Here is a 14,580-nt window from a genome sequence, read left to right as displayed (position 1 = left end):
CTCGAACGCTTGGGCCCTCCTGTCCTTCAGGACTGAACTGGTCCAGTCCGGGAGCCTCAAACGCTTGGGCCCTCCTGTCCTTCAGGACTGAACCGGTCCGGATCTGGGAGCCTCGGTAGCCCGGGCCCTCCTGTCCTTCAGGACTGAGCCGGTCCTCTCGGGTAGCCTCGAACGGCTGGCGCCGCTAATGTCAAGCGACCCCGACGCTCTCGGGATAAAGGGCTTCTGGGAATGGTAGTCCTCGACTCCGCTCCCTGATTGGCTGGGAGGGAGCCGCCCACCCCATCCCAGCCTCTGCCTCATTGAAGCCTGCCAGCTCGTCTCCATGGCAACGGCCCAGTTGTGATGGTGCGGGGAGGGGGGACCAGTAGGGACGTCCAGTGGCCTGCGCGGACATCGCCCTGCTGACCTAGACCAGCGCAGAGGGAGAAGAAGAGCCAGCAGTTCCGAGTGGCCGTCAGGATGCACTAAGCCAGCAGGAGCAGCTCCCAACTCATCTCCTTCATCCTTTCCCCTTTTCCTCCCGAGTCCCATTTCTCCCCCTTGTTGCGCTTTCCCTCTTCATCCATCCATCTCAGCGTCCTTTAAATCCTGGCCCGGATCGAAGCGGGGAAATGGATGCGATCTTGCCATCCGTAGCGATAGCTCTGGGTCTCGTCCTAATTCTTATCCGTCATCTGAGAAGCCAGCGCGGACCCCCTTGCATCGGAGGCTGGATACCTTGGTTTGGTGCCGCCTATGAATTTGGAAAGGCCCCCTTGGACTTTATAGAGCAAGCCAGAATAAAGGTAATAATGATAATAATCAAGCCGGAGTAACGATAATAATGATGATAATAATACTATAATAATGGTATTTGTTAAGCACTTATTATGTGCCAGGTTCTGGAATAGATATAAGACAATTGGGTTGGACAAAGTTCCTGTTCCACACGGGATTCACAGTCTTAATCCCCATTTTACAGATAAGAGAACTGAAGCCCAGAGAAGTGAAATGACTTGCCCAGGGTCACCCAGGAGACAAGTGGCAGAGGCAGGATTAGAATCTATTCCCTTCTGACTCCCAAACCCGTGAGGGGACCGTGGGAAACGTTAGTTGAACTGAATGAGAACAAGCCCTTGGGATGATTTCCTTCTTTTATGGGTATGACCTCAGGGGCATCTTGAAGGGGTTTAGGGAGCTAAACGAATCTCCTCAAACACAAGACCACCTCATCAAAATCACTGTTGATTATTAATCTCAAAAGTTAAGTTTGCTATACATTCTAGTTTGTGCCTTCTAATTGTTATGGAGTATTTTGGTGGATGTCATCCAGAAGGATTGACTTAAAGGTAAAGTAAAAAAAAAAAAGAAAAGTGTGGGAGCTGGCAATCTACCCAGGTATTCAGTGAATGCCTGCAAAATCACTTTAGAACTTTTGATGACTGCAAAATTTGTTCACAGCTTACTCTTTCAGAATGAATAAACAAATGCCGTCCTTAACTTTTAATTTACAAGGATATTTTATTTAGTGTCACCAGTGTGTTTGCTATTTCAGTAGTAGGTCAGGCAAAAAGTGATAACTTTTGAAATGACTGGTTCAGACTTTCATCTGCCTTCATTATTTATCAGTATGTAAGCATTTTTTTTGAAAGCTGTGGTATAAGAAAATGGTATGTACCATTATAAGTCAAATCTAGAACCCAACAATTGGTTAAAGAATGCTTAGTTAACAAAGTTATGAGAAAAAGGCAATGGATTACTGAATAATAGCAAATTCAGTTTGTTTTTACTTATCTATAGCTACCCATTTATTTGTCTGTTGCATTTATCAAGAATCTTACTGTGTGCAGAGCAATGTGTTTATATATAAAAATCCACCTATGTTGGCTATGGATGCATTTTTCAATCTTTTCCTCCTCTTCTCCCAAAAGAAGACCTGAATTTGAAATGTTCTTTCTTCCCAACTTAAGATCTAGTTATATTCACCTGTACCTCTGTCAATTGTCCATTGTTTGTCCCATTATGCAGTTATTGTTTCTCATAACAGTGGTGGTATTTATTCAGCACTTACTCTCTGCCAGTACTGTACTAAGTGCCGAGGTAGAAACAAGGTGAAACAAATTGAGGGCCACAGTCCAAGAGGGAGAGAGTCTGGGTATTTTATGCCTAGTTTACAGATGAGGAAGCGAAGCAAAAAAGTTCAGTGACCTGACCCAAGGTCTCTCAGCAGAGAAGTGGTGAAGTCAGGTCACACAGAAAATAAATAGAAAAAAAATAGAGTAAGACTAATAGAATAAATAGAGTAAAAATAAAAAAAGGATAAAATTAAATAAAATTAAATTAAAAAATAAAGTAAAAATAGCATAAAAAGTAGAGTAAGTCTCTAGTAGAGACTTAGATATTGTAAATCTAAGTCGGGGAGCCAGTTGTTTTCCCTGCTTATGAGAAGCAGCATGGTATAATGGAAAGACCAGGGCATGGGAGTCATAAGGTTATGGGTTCTAATTCCGGCTCCACCATTTGTGTGCTGTGTGACCTTGGGCAAATCACTTCACTTCTCTGGGCCCCAGTGACCTCATCTATAAACTGGAGATTGAGACTGTGAGCCTCGGATTGGACATGGTCACTGTATTGCTTGTATTGTATTTGCTTGTATCCACCCCAGTGCTTACAAGAATTATTGTGACAATTATTTCCTCTGACTGTGTAATTGGGTTCACACAGGGCTGGCTTCAGAGAGTTCACAGGGGACAGCATCAAAGCTGAGGAATGGCCTGGCACAACCTGGAAGGAATATGGGGGGAAGTCCATTTTAGGGAAAAGTCCGGGCCATAGTGGGGGTGCAATCTCAAAGGGTGTGGTCTGGGGACAATAGCAAGATGTCTTTGGGCAGGGATTATAGCCCAGGCTCAGCAGCAGTGATTTTTTTTTGTGGTATTTGTTAGGCGCTTACTACGTTTCAAGCACCTCTCTACCCTGGGGTACTAGCTAATTAGACTGGACACAGTCCTTGTCCCACGTGGGGTTTACAGTCCAAGTAGGAGGGAAAATGGGTGTTAAATACCCATTTTGCAGTTGGGGAGACTCAGACAAGTTAAGTGACTTATCCAAGGTTACACAGCAGGCAAGTGGCAGAGCAGAGATTAGAACCTAGGTCCTCTGGCTTCCAGGCACGTGCTTTATCCACTAGAACATGCTGCTTCCATGATTAAAAATAGAAAAGCACCCAGCTGTAGTGGAAGTGGAGCTTGGGAGAACAGGGGCCTGGGAGGTGAACACAACCATTCTGAAGCAGTTTGGCGGGGGTGGGGGTCAGGGCTCTAGGTTAAGGGGTTCCAGTGGAATTCCACATGGCATCATATGGAATACTGCATGCACGTTGTAGCATAATGATGTTGTGCAAAGCAGGAGGGGCTAGTGAATTTTTCCACCTTAGGACAACTAGGTGTCTGAAGACCCTGGGCTTATAATAATAATAATGATGATAATAATAATAATGATGATGATGGTATTTGTAAAATGCTTACTTTCTGCCAAGCATTGTTCTAAGTGCTAGGGTAGATACAGTATTGCTCTGCACCCAGTAAGCGCTCAATAAATACGATTTAATGAATGGATACGGTCCCTGTCATCATCAATCGTATTTATTGAGTGCTTACTATGTGCAGAGCACTGTACTAAGCGCTTGGGAAGTACAAATTGGCAACATATAGAGACAGTCCCTACCCAACAGTGGGCTCACAGTCTTAATCCCCATTTTACATTTTGCCCAAGGTCACACAGTGGACAAGTGACAGAGCCGGGATTAGAACCCACATTGTCTGAATCTCAAGTCTGTGCACTTGCCATCCACCTTCAGCATTAACGTATCTGCATATTCAATGATTCATTTGGTTGCTTCACCCCATACCTACAAGATTACATCAGCTGTTTCGCTATGCCCATAGCAGGGTTCATGGCTTTGGCACACAGTTGCACTTACCAGAAGAGTAAGCACTGAAATACCATCAGCTGATTTGACTAACAATTAAACTCAGTCAGACCAGTGCAGCCAGAAGGTCCTGCACAATTAGAACTTTGTTTATGAACCTAATCTTTAAGAAGTTGGACCTAGATAACACTGTAGCATTACTTCTAGCCAAAGCCATTTTTCTCATGCCCAAAGAGGTCATTTCTTGTCACCAAATCCCCAGTTACCTCTTCATCTAAGAGTGTAGTTCAATAAAAGTTTTGAATGAGCCCAATTCCAGTAGTCCTTATATTCAAAATAATAACCAAGTCCTCCACCTAATGAAAATTGGACTCTCACAAGGAGATCTAGTCTTCCCCTCTATGACATCCACTATGTTCAGCTCTTGGGTTATATGTAGGTAGTATTATAGAGTCTCAGACCTGAGCTAAACTCCAAATGTCTGTTGCAATAAGCATCCTTTCGCTTTAAAGGACCAAGATGCAGCCTTTGATGATAGGAGATTTATTTTATTACCAGAAACAGCCTTTCAACATGGCTATACAAATTCCACCACCTTTCTACTGGAGCATGATGACCTCCTGAAATAGCATAGAACTGTTTTGAGGGAATTGGTTCCTGGTAGGTGAGAGCACATCAGCCACTGTGCAACCTTTCTACTTGTGTTGTACCTATCTTCCTTCATTTTTAGGACACCCAGCAGGGCTTAGTTGGCTCCAGAAAAAATCTTTTCTTCCCAAATTCCAATGAAACGAGGGATACCTTGGTCTGGAGCTGATTCTCAGTCACTCAGTGAGTGACCCAAGCTGACCTAGAGAATCTCTCCTCAGTGCAGTGCAGTCTGGCAGCTAATGCAGTATTGTTACTGACAAACATCAACAGCCATTATGACTAGGGTAAACAACTTTACACTAACCAAAACAAGAAACACAATACAGTATTGATACTGATAAACATCAACAGCCATTATGACTAGGGTAAACAACTTTACACTAACCACAACAAAAAACAAAATGCAGTAGTATCAGCAGTCATTATGTCATTATGATTAGTGTACACAACAACTCTAACCCAAATAAAACCAAAACCACAAAAATCCGCAGTATAGTTGTGAGCAGGTAATTTCTATAAAAAAACAACATTTTAATTGTGCTGCATTTTCACCATATGAAAATGTAAATAGAAAGTATCCACAGCCAACTGTGACTGTGTAAGAATTATTTTAGGTAATATTTGTAAAGTGGTTTGAACATGAAATAAATTGAAATTAGGTAGACAATAGTGATATTATGGTCTGTTTTATTGCTGCCATTTATTTAAGTTATTCCCTGTGTCGTTTTAACACCTCTCATACCCACTATCATATAGTGTTTATTGGTTTCTTTCACTTTCTTCTCAACTTGGCAAGAATCTTAACTCTTCATCCCATTTCTTCATTCATGATTTCATTTTTTGCTCAAATCTACCCAGATGAGACTTAAATTGGAGAACCCTCTTGACTGTAAGCTTGTTACAGAGAGGCAATGTGTCTGTTTGTTGCTATATTGTACTCTCCCAAGTGCTTAGTACCATGCTCTGCACACAGTAGGTGCTCAATAAATACCATTGATTGAGTGACTGATTGAGTAAACCTCTCACAATCAGGATTCTGAGAAAGAAAAGGAAAAACTTGTTTGCTGGTTGGTGGTAGGAACATCCAAAGCTGAAGAGAACTTTCATTTGAATGTCTATGGAAACTAAAATCTAAATGGAATTCAGTTCTCCACTTAGAAGTGGCTTTGATTGCAAATACTTGAGACAACATTTTCAAGTTCTCCAAAGCTCACTGTATTGCTCTGAAGCCAATTCAACCTCTTTGAGCTTTACTCCAAATGCTGTTTAGTAGTATTTTAGTGCTCCAGAATGAGTGTTTTCAAAGAAGAAAACAATTTAAAGACTATTCACTTCCTCCTAAGAGTGATGGATTTGGCTTCATTTGAGCAAATGTCTGTCAAAGGCTTTGTGCTTTTCAATGTCTGGCTTTAATTGCATCAGCTTAAGCTTGCACATTTTCTTTCTCTTTTTTGGTGAATCTTACACATCTACCTTTTTGTTTTTGAAGAGAAAAAATATTCTATTAGCCTCCTATTCTGAGCGCAGTAGAAAGGTCAGTGAACATAATTCATTCATTCATTCAATCATTTATTGAGCGCTTACTGTTTGCAGAGCACTGTACTAAGTGCTTGGGAAGTACAAGTTGGCAACATATAGAGACGGTCCCTACCCAGCAGTGGGCTCACAGTCTAAGCGGGCTCACATAATGAATACGGTACCAGTCATGAAGAAAAAATATACTTATTTCAGGTCTTTCTCCCCTCCCCTCCCCCACATACTTTTTCTTCCACTTCCCTACTCTGATAAACAGCCCCATTTTCTCCAACCTTTCCTCAGAGGACCTTCAAATCCTCCGGACCACACCTCATCTTTTTTTCAAATCCCTTCTGAAATCCCACCACCTCCTGGAGGCTTTCCCTGGTAGTTTTTACCTTTCCCCAGGTCAAATCCTCCCATCACTTCAGCACTTATGTATTACCTCTACCACTTGTGTATTCACAAACCACCCATCTAGCACTTCAGTCCATAGTGATTTACATTACTGTTTAAGGCACATACTCATCCAGACACCCATCTTTCCATTCTCTTCTTCCTCTGTCAGTGCACTAGACTGTAAACTCTTTGAACACAGGGACTGTGACTTCTAACTCCTCTGGATTCTCCCAAGCATTTAGAGCAGTGATCAGCACCCAATAGGCACTCAATAAGTTCTATTGATTGACTGATTTAAAGACTCTGGCACTCTTCACTGGACCTGCTGTAGGTTTTCTACCACCATTCTTAAAGTACAAGGGCCCAAACTAGACAAAATCCTCTAATAATAGACCAATACATTTGATTGATTGTTTGATCAAAGGTATTTATTGAGCACTGTGTTCAGAGCATTGTACTAAGTGCTTGGGAAAGTTCAGTACAACAGAGCTGGTAGACACAACCCTTCCCACTACAAATTTACAGTATAGAGGGGGAGACAGATATTACACTGTCAGCCAATCCCAATTTCATAGTGGCCTTTTCAATAACTGAATGACAAAAATTATTGGTATTAAGCCTGAAGTCAAGATGCTCCCAAAGTTTCTTCTGTTGTATTTTTCTTTCTCCATTCTTAGTGCTCAACACTTAGACTAGTGGTTGACCCATAGAAAGCACTTAACAGATACCATAATAATGATAATTCTGAATTTGGGCTTTTTGTGCTTCTTGATATGCAGTCTTTCACTTATCTCTACTGAAGTACATCATTTTTCACAGGAAGACTTTTCCAAATTTCCACGATCTCTTATTTTTTAATAGTAATTTAGGTCCTTACTATGCTCCAGGCACTGAACTGAGTGTTGGGGTTCACAGTAGTAATCTCCATTTTACAAATGAGGTAGCTGAGGTACAGAGAAGTTAAGGGACTTGCCCAAGGTCCCAAAGCAGACAAGTGGCATAGTCAAAATTAGAACCCAGGTCCTTCTGGGATTCACAATCTTAATCCCCATTTTAGAGATGAGGAAACTGGGGCACGGAGAAGTGAAGTGATTTGCCCAAGGTCACACAGAAGACAAGTGGGGAGCTGGGATTAGAGCACAAGACCTCTGACTCCCAAGTCCATGCTTTTTTCAGTAGGCCATGCTGCTTCTCACTTTTTGAATTTTATTCCTGTTTCTGAAGGATTGGAAACCCCTTCCAATTTAGTATCATCTGTAAATTCGATGAGTAAAACCTCAGTTCTTTCCATCAGGCCACCTTTAAAAATATTAACCTTTGAATGGGTCCAGCCTCTAGGCAAATTTCCTAGTTACCCCAGGGCAACTATACTTTATATGCTAGCCACCTAGGCACCCACTTATCAATGTACCCGACAGACAATTACTCTTCCCAACTTCAAAGTCTTACTGAAGGCACATCTCCTCCAAGAGGCCTTCCCTCCTTTCTTCACCCCCCACTCCCTTCTGTGCCACCCCCTGACTTACTCCCTTAAATCATCCTCCCTTCCAGCCCCACAGCATTTATGTACACATCTGCAATTTTATTTATTTACATTGTCAGTCTCCCCCTCTAGACTGTAAGCTTGCTTGGGGTAGGGAGTGTGTCTGGTATATTGCAATATTGTACTCCTCTCCCAAGCGCTTAGTACAGTGCTGTGCACACAGTAAGCACTCAATAAATATGATGGACTTCCTGACTGACAGTGTAGTCAGAATCATATTTTTCTAGCTGGTCAAAATGACTCTATGTGGGTTGAAATTGATAAAACATACTGTTGGATTAAAACTACTATATCCTACTTGAATGTGGCTCACCATTGGCCTAGAAGGAATTTGTATTAATCTGGCATCATTTGCTTTTTACAGAATCATGTGCTCTACTTGATGGTAGCAAATCAATGGATTTGTTGTAATACTATATAATATTGTCTTTACCACATTCATGCTTTTTTCATTTTTAAAAGATGAGACAAAATTTTCCCCTCTTGGACTTAGTTGTTCTTCATGAATTCCAAAAGAAAGGCTAGTTGTCCTGCAATAACAATGGTCACTTCCTTAATTACTCTGGAATTGTTGATGATCATTCTTAATTAACCAATTAATCATTAATTAATTATTAATTTGAGTGTGTACTATGTTCCAAGCACTGGGGTACATACAAAATAATCAGATCAAACACAGTCCCCTGTCCTACATAGGCCTCACGGTGTCATCTGTGTCTGCGTCATCAGGATGTGCTCATTAAACAAATTTTTAGTTATTTCTTGCCCTCTTCACTATTTGATCTCAAGTGGAACTTTCTTCAATCAACTGTCCGCATATGATGATAACAATGATAATTGTGGTATTTGTTAAGTGCTTACTATATGCCAAGCACTGTAGTAAATCCTGGGGTAGATAAAACATAATCTGTCCAGACATAGTCCCTGTCCCACATGGAGATCGTAGTCTAAGGGAGAAGGAGTGTGGTCTAGAGGATAGAACATAGACCTAGGCATCAGAAGGACTGGGTTCTAATCCCAGCTCTGCCACTGTCTGCTGTGTGACCTTGGGAAAATCACTTAACTTCTCTGTGCCTTAGTGACAGCATCTGTAAAATGGGGATTTAGACTGTGAGCACCTTGTGGGACAGGGACTGTGTCCAACCCAATTAGCTTGTATCTGCCCCAGCTCTTTGAATGGTGTCTGGCACCTAGTAAGCACTTAACAACTTGTCTTGTTTTATGCTGTCGAATTGTCTACAACTCATAGCAACCCCATGGACACATCTCTCCCACAATGTCCGCCTCCATCTGCAATTGTTCTGGTAGTGTATTTATAAAGATTTCTTGGTAAAAATAAAAGAAAAGGAGAACAGGTATTTCATTCCAATTTTACAGATGAAGGAACTGATGCATAGAGAAGTTAAGTGGCAAGCAAAGCAGGTAAAAGGGAGCAATTGTTAGAGAAACCACATTTTCTCATGGTCTTTCCTTTGACCTAATGTAATTTTTTGGTTGCCTTTTCTGTCTCCTGTTATTTGCATCTCTTTTCAGCTTTAGTTTCCTAATCATGGTCAAGACAATTGTGCCATTTCTTTAGACAGTATTCTTTTTTAGTATTCTGGACTAATTTTCACTTTTTTTGGTAGTTTGCCCAAGTTGCCCTTCAGATCTTTTATGAAAGCACCCGTCCAACTCAGCTGGCAAGATTTGGCCTACTCAGCAAATTGCTCTGGTCTTTAAAATCCTGAGTTCCAATACAGGCATTCACAATGGATGTAGATACTATAGTGAATACTTTGCTGGTCATTCTTAATAAAATACTGTTGTGATTTCTTTGTTTCAGTATGGACCAATATTTACGGTATTTGCCCTGGGAAATCGCATGACTTTTGTAACTGAAGAAGAAGGTATTAACACATTTTTTAAATCAAAAGAAGTGAGTTTTGAACTAGCAGTTCAAAATCCTGTCTATCGCACAGGTAACTAATACTTTAAAATATTTATCTTAGAAAAACCCTAATGCGTATTTTGGCTTCGCAATGTGGAGAAAGAGTAATGGGGCCTGTTATTTCTTCCCTTGCACGTTCACATTTTTCCTTAATCCAGGCAGGCAAAGTAGTGAAACTACACCAAACCCAATCTGAACACAAATAACTCACAGAAATTCCTAAATAATTTTAGGTTATAAAACTCTTTTATATTTTATATATCTATATTTCTCAAATACACAAAATATTTCTTGCTAGTCAGAGGAACATATTTTTCAGAGCTCGAAACAGAATACAAGGTGGGGCCTTCAGGGTTTGAAGCCCTCCAAACCAGGAAAGACCAATAGAAAAAGACAGAGAGTCGTCATCATCATCATCAATCGTATTTATTGAGCGCTTACTGTGTGCAGAGCACTGTACTAAGCACTTGGGAAGTACAAATTGGCAACATATAGAGACAGTCCCTGCCCAACAGTGGGCTCACAGTCTAAAAGGGTCAGAGAGAGAGAGGAGACATAGAGGATACACAGAGATTAATTCAGGGAGGCGAGAGGCACACAAAGAATTATAGGCAGGCCGACAGCCAAACATTGACTTAGGGGCAGAATGGAAGTAGAGGGAAAAACATACAGTCACAGGGAGAGCAACAGAAAAACTGGTCACAAGGCACATGCACTCAGTAATACATATGTGTGGATGTACTTACAGATACAGAGATTGGTCAATAATTTTCTTTCATGTTTGAAAGTGATGGTACTGACAGAGAAAAGCCTACCTCTGTGGAGGGGCAGCTGATTTTCAATTTATTGCACCTCAAGATTAAAGTTCTCCAGGGATAAAAGGGTAATGTGGCCTAGTGGAAAGAGCAGAAACCCGGGAGTCAAGACAATCTGGTTTCTAATGCCGGCTCTGCCACTTGTCTGCTGTGTGACATTGGACAAGTCACTTAACCCTTCTGTTTCTCAGTTCCCTCATCTGTAAACTGGTGATGAAGACTGTGAGCCCTATGAGGGACAGGGAATGCATCCAACCTGATAAGCTTGTATCTACACAGCACTTACTATAGGCACCTAGTAAGCACTTAACAAATACTATTTAAAAAAAGTCTCATGCTAAGCCAGTTTTAGGTTTGTTGAGCTAGTTATTTTTAAGCAGCTTTTCTCGATCCTTTCCTTTTTTATGATACTCGTTAAGTGCTTACTTGGTGCCAAGCACTAGGGTAGAAGCAAGATAAGCAATCATTCAATCAGTGGTATTTACTGAGCACTTACTATGTGCAGAGCACCTTACTAAGTAGTTGGGAGAATGCAATACAAGAAAATTAGTAGTCACATACCCTGCTCAATATTAGGTTGGACACATTCCCTGTTCCCTATGGAGCTAACAGTCTAAGTAGGAAGGAATAGAGTTTAATCCCCATTTTACAGCTGAGGAGAGGTTAAGAGAGTTGCCCGAGGTCACACAGCAGTAAATGATGATGATTATGGTACTTGTTAAGCGCCAAGCACTGTTCTAAGCGCTGGAGTAGATACAAGTCAATCAGGTTGGACACAACCCAGTTCCTTCTGACTCCCAGGCCCAAGCTCTCGCCATTATGCCACCCTGATTTCCTAAGCAAGGTTAAGCAGTGCTTTCCTGGAAAGGGGCTCTGGGGAAAACTCAGATTATCAACAGATGCTGCTGCTCCTTTCTCATCTTTTCTCATTGCAAGACCACCATCCTGGCCCTACATGGGAGGTTAGGTTTTCCTTGCTTCCGGTAAGATGTGCTCCTGACTTGTGTTTTTCAGGAGTGGTGATGGTTTGCAATGAGGCAGTCACATTCTTGCCTGTCTTTCCTTCATTCATCATTTAGTCATATTTATTAAGCCCTTACTATGTGCAGAGCATTGGACTAAGCGCTTGGGGGACTACAGCTTAACAATAAACAGACCCATTCCCTGCCCACAGTGAGTTTACAGTTTTGAGGGATAGACAGACATTAATAGAAATAAATAAATTACAGATGTGTACGTACACATTGTGGGGCTGGGAGGGGAGATGAATAAAGGGAGCAAGTCAGGATGGTGCAGAAAGGAGTGGGAGAAAAGGAAAAGAGGGTTTAATCAGGGAAGGCTTCTTGGAGGTGATCTGCTTTCAATAAGGCTTTGAAGATCCTGTAACCAGAAGCACTGGGATTTGTCCCGATGAGGACTGGATGCTGGAATTTGGGCACAACCCCAAGGCCATGAGACAAAATAACTTTACGGGTGCCCTTCTTCTTATGTGACTTTCAGTTTTTTAAATGTAACCATCACTTCTGTAAAAATCATCAGAATGATTTTCTACGCTCTTTGAGGTTGACCCTTTATTTAGTTGAGCATGTAAATCATCCCTGTTCCATGTGGGGCTCAAATGGAATCCCCATTTTACAGGTGAGGTAACAGGTACAGAGAAGTGAAGTGATTTGCCCGAGGTCACACAGCAGACAAGGGGCAGAAGTGGAATTAGAACCCGTGACCTTCTGAATCCCAGACCTATGCTCTATCCATTACACCATGCTGCTTCATACACCATGCTGCTGATTGATACGACCTCTCTGTGTTGTCAGCTTTGAAAACAACTGCATCTAATATCACAGAATATAAATTTCCCAGATTTACTGTTGGACCCCTTGACTTTTCTAGAGAGAGAGTATAATCGGGTTGAGTGTCACTTTTCAACACTTTTATCCTCCTAAGTGGCTGATGTACAGGCACTTGAGTTATATAAATGATGCCCCAATAATGTTTGTCTTTGGCACTTTCTTCTGCTTGGTTTATTTTCCTGTTTAACAAAAAATAAAATTCAAAACGTTTACTCTGTTTAAATTTGGCTTTTCTTTGTTTATGCTACAGCATCGATTTCAAAGGAAATCTTTTTTATGAACCATGACAAGCTGTATGGCTTGATAAAAGGGAAAATGAGCATGTCCAATATGCACCATTTCTTAGGAAATTTGGTTGAAGAATTACATGAGCACCTAGAATATCTAGGCACTGAAGGAACTCAGGACCTTTGTGATGTGGTAAGGTAAGGATATTCATAAGCTCTATTTTTAAGTTTTCCTTATTTCCGATCAGAAAATTGCAGGACTAGAACCCAGGACCTTGTGACTCTCAGGCCTGGGCTTTATTCACTAGACTGTGCTGCTTCTTTGCACATAAAGAATGCTCAAAAATGGCATTGATTGTTTATTTGAATGACCTTTTTTTACATCTTTTCCATCGTACCTCTGATTAAAATATTATTTGTTAGCAGATGTGCAATCTATGTAGATGAGGTAACTGAGGCACAGGGAAGTTTAGTGACTTGCCCAAGGCCACACAGCAGACAAGTGGTCAAGCCAGAATTAGAACCCATGACCTTCTGACTCTCAGGCCCGTACTTTATCCACTGGGCCATGCTGCTTCTTCCTGCCCTTAAGAATCCCTGCCCTTAAGTAATTTAGAGTGGCCAAAGAAGGCCATCCCAGCATTCAAATGGACTAAAGAAATTGTGATCTCTGGCCATAAGATTTATTTATATCAGTGTCTGTCTCACCCTCTAGACTGTAAGCTCATTGTGGGCAGGAAATGTGTCTGTTGTATTGTTATATTGTATGCTCCCAAGTGCTTAGTCCAGTGCTGTGCACACAGCAAGCACTCAGTAAATGTGATTGACTGACTGGGAATCCTCCATTTTGATTTGTAGTTGGGGAGGTGATGAACTCCCCCAGGAGTCAGTGTAGATGGAGAAGTGGGAGGACACCCACAGTTGGGGAGTTGGGAGGCAGAGAAAGAGCTGGAAGAAACTGTGGATTTCTGGGAGGAATTCGAAATCCTGTTCATGGTTCAGTCCAAAGTTCAATTGTTCTATCTTCGATTTGGAGCAATGTTGATTATACTTCATTTTATCCATCTGAAGAATAGCTTCTTCAGGCCAAAGATCTTCATTTATTTTTTCTGCATGCTTCTAAGTGCCTAGTACAGAGGACTGCAATAAATACCACTCTTCAGTAGGGTGACGAAAATAATTAATGGAGTCAGTAGTACTTGTTAAATATTTTCACACAGGCTTTCAGCAAAATACCAACCTGTTAAGGATCTTAAAGTGATTTAGTTTCCAAAGGATTTCTTCTGCCCCACTAGTTGGTAACTCAGCATGTAACCGTGGCATTATGCATTCTTTCATAAATAGATGTAAGAATGTATTCCTTTTGGTCTGGCACACCAGCTGTTTCTTTGTATTTCAGGAATGTCCTGTACCCATCCTCAGTGAATATTCTCTTTGGGAAAGGCTGGTTTCCAACAAGTCAAAGGAAAATCAAGGAGTTTGAAGAGCAATTTCGGATCTACGATGAAGGTTTTGAGTTTGGATCCCAGATGCCCGAATCTCTTTTTAGGCAAGAAGTCCTTTTGTTTTTTTAATGGTATTTGTTCAAACACTTGCTATGTATTAAGTTCTGGTGTAGATATAAGATAAATAGTTTGGACACAGTCCCTGTCCCACATGGGGCTCACTGTCTAAGGGGAAAGGAGAGAAGCAGCATGGCTCAGTGGAAAGAGCCCGGGATTTGCAGTCAGAGGTCAT

At 41.4% G+C, this 14,580-nt stretch overlaps 1 protein-coding gene across 2 annotated transcripts in view; it reads left to right on the top strand.

Moving 5' to 3' along the window:
* The first annotated feature begins 377 nt into the window (after positions 1-377).
* LOC119932568 (24-hydroxycholesterol 7-alpha-hydroxylase) overlaps positions 378-14,580 on the top strand; it is a 45,630-nt gene continuing 31,427 nt past the window's right edge. Inside the window, exons 1-4 of one of the 2 annotated variants that reach the window (XM_038751869.1) lie at positions 378-788; positions 9,847-9,910; positions 12,867-13,041; positions 14,243-14,392. In XM_038751869.1, coding sequence (XP_038607797.1) covers positions 615-788; positions 9,847-9,910; positions 12,867-13,041; positions 14,243-14,392 — 563 coding nt within the window. In that variant the 5' untranslated portion in view covers positions 378-614. Of the gene's footprint in view, positions 789-9,846; positions 9,983-12,866; positions 13,042-14,242; positions 14,393-14,580 lie in introns of both variants that reach the window. The other variant, XM_038751868.1, reaches the window with a different exon arrangement.

This window comes from Tachyglossus aculeatus, chromosome 9, assembly GCF_015852505.1.
Source record: "Tachyglossus aculeatus isolate mTacAcu1 chromosome 9, mTacAcu1.pri, whole genome shotgun sequence".
NCBI classification, from domain to species: Eukaryota; Metazoa; Chordata; class Mammalia; order Monotremata; family Tachyglossidae; genus Tachyglossus; species Tachyglossus aculeatus.
The sequence above is the reverse complement of the archived record's forward strand: the minus strand, read 5'-3'. Positions and strand labels throughout refer to the sequence as shown.